Source organism: Echinops telfairi, unplaced genomic scaffold (assembly GCF_000313985.2).
Source record: "Echinops telfairi isolate 266 unplaced genomic scaffold, ASM31398v2 ScPeMD7_7457;HRSCAF=8495, whole genome shotgun sequence".
Classification (NCBI taxonomy): Eukaryota; Metazoa; Chordata; class Mammalia; order Afrosoricida; family Tenrecidae; genus Echinops; species Echinops telfairi.
Genome location: NW_022111357.1, coordinates 46,491,417 through 46,497,346, shown reverse-complemented (window position 1 = coordinate 46,497,346; position 5,930 = coordinate 46,491,417). Strand labels below are relative to the sequence as shown.

The following is a 5,930-nucleotide window of genomic DNA, read 5'->3' as shown; positions in this document are numbered from 1 at the left end:
GTGTGTGTTCTGCAGCATGGGGGCTACAGGAGCCCGGGATCTGGGTGTGAATCCTGGCTCTGACGCTCAGTACTGGCCGTGGGCCCCCTGGTGAGTCACCGCCTCGCTCGGAACCTCGGTTTCCTCATCTGTAAAATGGACAGAGGCATTCAGAGAACTGGCCCCTGAGCCACACCCCTCCCTCGTGTCTACTGCAGAGCCTGCATATTCTGGGTGGCTATATTTCCTTGCTATCCCCTCCCCCAGCTTCCCCACCTCCTTACCCCCAGCCCTGGGGTGTGGCCCGGAGACTCAATTCTGACCAATGAGGTATAAGCGGAAGGATCCCAGCGCTCCCTGGAAGGCTTCTTAAAGGCCCTCCACCTCCCTCTCCCAGCCTGGGGGTGAAGGCTGGCACCCTGGCAGCCCTACTGCACCACGAGGCATCCCTGAGAACACACGCTGAGATCCGGAGATGCCTCAAACAGAGGGGGACGCTGTGTTCTAAAGCTCCTGTGTCGAGCCCGGACCTACCCCTACAGCGTCCTGCCCCTGATGCCTGGCCCCAGGCCCCCTCCCTGGACGCCGACCTCACACCAGTGTGGAGTCTTTCCCCGTGGCCCCCGGCCTGTGGCCCAGCATGCTGCGCATCTCGCGGGCGACCCCATCCCAGGGCCCTGCGCCTGCCGGCATTGTCCTGTGCACACGAGGTGCGGGTAGGCTGCCCTCCTGGCCGCCCCCAAGGGCCATCGGCGCTGTGGAGGAGGCCATGGTCCCAAGAGGGAACTCAGGCTCGGGGCAGGTTGAGTAGGGGGACCGTCGGTAGGTACCCTGCTGGGGCTGAGCCCCGGGGCCGGTCTTGGAGACCCTGGTGGGACGGGTGGGATCCTCCTCAAAGGGTGGCGGGGACAGCTCGTGGAGGCCACGGCGGGTGGCTCGGGCAGCACGGAGCAGCGTGTGGGTCAGCACGGCCACCAGGGCCAGGGCTCCCAAGCCGAAGATGGAGGCGGCCACCGCGCCCGTCTCAATCTCAAAGAGCAGCAGCGCGTAGATGGACAGAGCTGGGGAGGGAAACAGGGCTTGTTTATTCACTCCACAAACAGCAGCCGCCAGCCCGCAGGGGCGCCCCAACCAGGGGCTCTTCCTAGGGAGCCCCAGCCCACAGGAGGCACAGACACGAGCTCATCTGATGCTCCTGTGGCCTGTGATAGACCATCATCATCTTCATGTCACGAGCAAGGAAACCGAGGCCCAGAGAGGTTAGGGTCTTCCCCAGACCTGCACAGCTAGGAGATGACAGAGGTGACCCCAGTTCATAGGCAAAGAAACTGAGGCTGGGGGTGGTGGTCTCTGGCCCAAGTTCATCCAGTCAGTAGGTTCCAAGCCACTTTGAAAACCTTTTTAAAAACAAATAAAACCCACCACAGCCATCAAGTTGATTCTGCCTCCCAATGATGCTATAGCAACCATCTAGGATGGAGTTGAAGCCCTGGGGGCTTAGTGGTTATGTGTTGGGCTGCTAACTGTAAGGTCAGCAGTTTGAAACCATCAGCCACTCTCTGGGAGAAAGATGAGGCTTTCTACTCCCGCTAAAAGTTAAATTCTCAGAAACCCCCGGGGGCAGTTCTACCCTGTCCTTTAAGGTCACTATGATCCAGAACCAACTCGACGGCAGTGAGTTTTAAGGACAAAGCAGGGTTTCCAGGACTGTCCAGGGCTTTCTACTCCCATAAAGAGTTACGGTCTCAGAACCTCAAAGGGGCAGTTCTACCATGTCCTAAGGCAGTGGTTCTCAACCTTCCTAATGCCTGTAATTTTGCTACTGTAAGAAACCGGTGACCCCTGTGAAAGGGTTGTTTGACACACACCCCCAAAGGGGTCACGACCCACATGTTGAGAACCGCTGACCTAAGGGGTGGCTGAGTCAGCATCAACTCAATGTCGGTGAGCTTGGGAGTCTTCATGGAGGAGACAGCCTCAGTTTCTCCCACAGAGCGGATAGCAGGTTTGAACCGCAGGCCAAGCGGGGAAATACAAATCAAAACCACAACGAGAGACCACTTCTCGCTCATTAAAACCCAAAGCCTGCCAGTCAACTTAGGACTCCAGGTGAGCCCGGGTCACGCAGCAGAGCTGCTGTGTGGGATTCTCTTGACGGATCTTTCCAGAAGCAGAACGCCAGGCCTTTCTTCCACCACGCTGCTGGGCGAGCTTGTACCACCCAGAGCTCCGGAAATGCTAGAACCAAACAATTGGGCAATACTACTTGTTGGTTGTCGCTCTGAGGTGCCATCGAGCCACTTCCCCCTCCCAGGGACCCCGTGTACCACACAAGGAGACACACCCAGGCCGGCTACACCATCACCATCGTTTTTATGTTTGAGCCCACTGTTTCAGCTACTGTGACAATCCATCTTGATGCGGGTCTTCTCTTTCACTGCCCTTTTACTCTACGCAGCATGATGTCCTTCTCCAGGGACTGGTCTCTCCTGAAAGCGTGTCCAAACTAGTGAGACAGAATCTCAGCATTCTTGCCTCCAAGGAGCATTCTGGGCACCCGTCTTCCAAGACAGATTGATTTGCTCTTTGGCAGCCCATGGTACTTTCAGTATTCCTCCCCCAACACCATAGTTCGAACGCATAGATTCTTCTTCAATGTCCCATGGTCACATACATTTGAGATGACTGGAAATTCCATGGCTTGAGCCAGGCACGTCTCTGTCCACAAAGTAACCTCCTTTTGCTTTTCAACCCTTGAACGAGGTCTTATGCAGGAGTCCAGGGACTGGTCTCTCCTGACAACCTGTCCAAAGTACACGAGATGAAGTCTCACCACCCTTGCTTCGAGGGAGCAACAGGACCCAGCAATTCCATGCCTAGGGACCACACACGCGAACTGAGAACAAGGCAGGCCTCAAGCAGACACCGTGTGCTGATGCTCACCCAGCACTGTTCACCGTGGAAAGGTGGTCAACAGCCTGATTGGCTATCAGCAAATGATGGATAAACACAACGTGGTCCATCTACAGACACCAGGGAAGAGTGTGCAGTCACTCGACAGGAAGGAAGCACTGGTATATGCCACAAATGCGGATGAACTTTGAAAACCTTACACTGACTGAAAGAACACCACCACCACCCCACCCCACCCCTAAACAAGGCCACACAGTGTCTGATTCCATCGATACAAAATTCCCCAGCAGGCAAATCTATAGAGAAAGACAGTCAGGTGGTTGCTGGGGTGGGGAATGGGGAGCATGAGGGGCCAAAGAGAACGGGAAACAGCTGCTATTGAGGGAAAGGTCCCCTCTGAGGGGGGTGGAACCCTTCTGGAGCTAGACAGAGACTGCTTGTACAACTAGGCAAGCCCTGAATTAGTGCCACCCAGCTGTGCTCTTGAAACGGGTTAAGATGCAAGTTTTGTTCATGTATTCTCCCACACTCCCTAAACATGGCTTCTAGTTCCAGAGCCCCTGGCTCTGGCCTCCTTGAGTTATGGTCCAGGGCAGGGATGGGGAATCTTCTTTTCTGCCAAGGGCCATTTGAATTTTTATAACATTTTCAGGCCATCCTGGTCAAGCATTTCCTTAACTTTACACACACACACACACACACACACACACACACACACACACACACACACGCGCGCAATGGTTTGGAGCCCTGGTGCCGTAGTGATTACTCATTGGGCTGCTAACCAGAAAGTCAACAGTTTGAAACCACCAGCCACTCCTCCGGAGAAAGAGGAGGCCTTTTTTCTCCCATCAAGAATTCCAGACTGGGAAACCCACAGGGGCAGTTCTACTCTTCCCTATAGGGTTACTGGGTGTCAGGAGTGAGCCTTTGGCTTTGTTTTTTATGTCATGACTCAGAGGGATCTTGAGTCACATCCTTGAATCACATCCTTCTCTGGCCTTTTGCTGATCTGAACAACATGATGGTCAGGGAGGTCATGACCTTGAGAACCTGTCTGTCCCTCTGTCATCCTGTCCAGTTGGCACAATTCTTGGTGGTGGGTGACTGTCCTGTGTATTGTACTACATGCAGCAGCATCCCTGAACTTCACCCACTCAATGTCAATAGAATGGGTCATGACCACCCCAAGCCATGACCATCAAAAATGTCTCCAACCAGTCCCAAGTATCCCTTGGGAGGGGGCAGAATTGGTCCCTCTTGAGGATCCATTGATCTAGTCCCCAGCCACTGGGTCTAGAAAGTATTGGCCCACCTCTTTGGATGCAGTGATATCCCTGGAACCTTGCTTGGCTAATCAGGTCATTGTGATTGGTGCAGGGGTATCACATGACCCAAGCTCAACCAATCAGAGTCCATCCTGAGACTTGCGTGGCCTACAGGACTGCGGGAATCCTTTTTCTAGCAATCCATGGCTGCTACAGCCAGGGCTGCTAGGGGCGCAGAGCTGATGGAGGGGCGGGTTCGTCCACTCCCTGGCTCTCATTTGTGCAGACGCTGCACTGCAATGTGTCAGGCACAGTAGAACCAGGTCAAAGCCTTCGTTTGGATCTAAGCATCCATGAAAGGACTTCTATCATTATTCTTTTGGCTCTGGCTCACGTTGAGCAAAGGCCTGGCTGGAGAATTCTTGCAGCGTGAGGTCACTTCATCTCACAAAGAAGCAAACCAGGAGGTAAAAGGAGGTGAATGAATACCACATTTAACGCTTAACGGGACTGACACAATGTTACAACCCCCGCCCCCCTTTTTATTTTCTCTTTGCAATTTCCCCTGGGGTTGAGAACGAGGACACTTCTTCTGCGGGTCTCCAACATTTTCATTGGCCCGGCCCATGCGAGGGTTTGCGTTTCTAGGCACCGTGCCCCCAACAGTCATGGATACAGGCATCCTTTGCAGAAGTGAAATGAGAGGCATTTCCCATGACCTCGTTTGAACGCCTGGCCCCAGCCGCACCTGAAGTCAACTTAAATCAGTTATCCAAGCCAGGCATATCTTTCTGAACGTCTCCGTTCTCTTTGGTGAGGCTAAGAGATGGGGAGGAGGTGGGGGGAGGGGGGAGTCAGCAACAGCACCCTCTTTGTTTTTCCGCTCAACGGAGTCATTTCTTTTCTTCTGGTAAGACAGGTTGCAGGCAGGCTGGCTGAGAGCGCACTGATGCAGTAGGAGTTTGCAGACTTTCTGAAATCGTGGGTCCGGGCACTGGATGCGAGGTGGCAAAACCTTATCAGTCCTTCAGGGTGCTGAGCACACCACGACCGAACATTGGTTCGAAACCGAACCCGTCGTGTAGAGGCGTTGCTGGCTGCGCATGCCCATGTGGCCCCGCAGACTCCAGCGCATGCCGGTTCTGAGCGCACCCCATGCGCTCGTCGCCAAAAGGGAAAGAAAACCACGGACTTTTAAAGAGCGGCCCCATCCCTGGCACCAGGCACGCGTTTTCCAAGAGTCAACCACAGAGCTACAGATGCTGGGTCTTTTTAAAGAACCCTGATGGTCCGATTCCTTGGCCAGCACATCTGAAGGACAGCATGTGGGTCACTTCCAGTTGAGAAGGGAAAGGGAGGAGGTGTGTGTTCTTTTTAAGGCCAGGGATATTATGCCTGACTCTGCTTCTTATTTGGGGAAGGGGGGCGGGTGCTGGTGCGGATTTACCAGTTCCCTTCTGGCCCAGCCACAGATGCATGGCTCACCAATGGCTCACCAGCCTTAAAAAACAACGAGGCCCTGATGAAGGAAGGCCTGTACCTGGAGGAACCTTGAAAACATGCTGAGCGAAAGACATCAGTCACCAAAGGATAAACACCGTATATCCCACTTACACGGAGCCCTGGTGATGTGGTGGCTGAAGCACTGGGTGGCTAGCTACAAGGTCAATGGTTCAAATCCACCAGCCATACAAAATACCAATTTATAAACTATCGAGGGCTCATGAAGGAGGGGGAGCGGGGAGGGAGGGGGAAAATGAGGACCTAATG

The 5,930-nt window shown here is 54.1% G+C and overlaps 1 protein-coding gene across 1 annotated transcript in view; it reads right to left on the bottom strand.

Moving 5' to 3' along the window:
• Positions 1-570: 570 nt before the first annotated feature.
• Positions 571-5,930, bottom strand: part of TMEM221 (transmembrane protein 221) — a 9,930-nt gene continuing 4,570 nt past the window's right edge. Inside the window, exon 3 of the mRNA XM_004698129.1 lies at positions 571-1,040. Coding sequence (XP_004698186.1) covers positions 571-1,040 — 470 coding nt within the window. The remainder of the gene's footprint in view (positions 1,041-5,930) is intronic.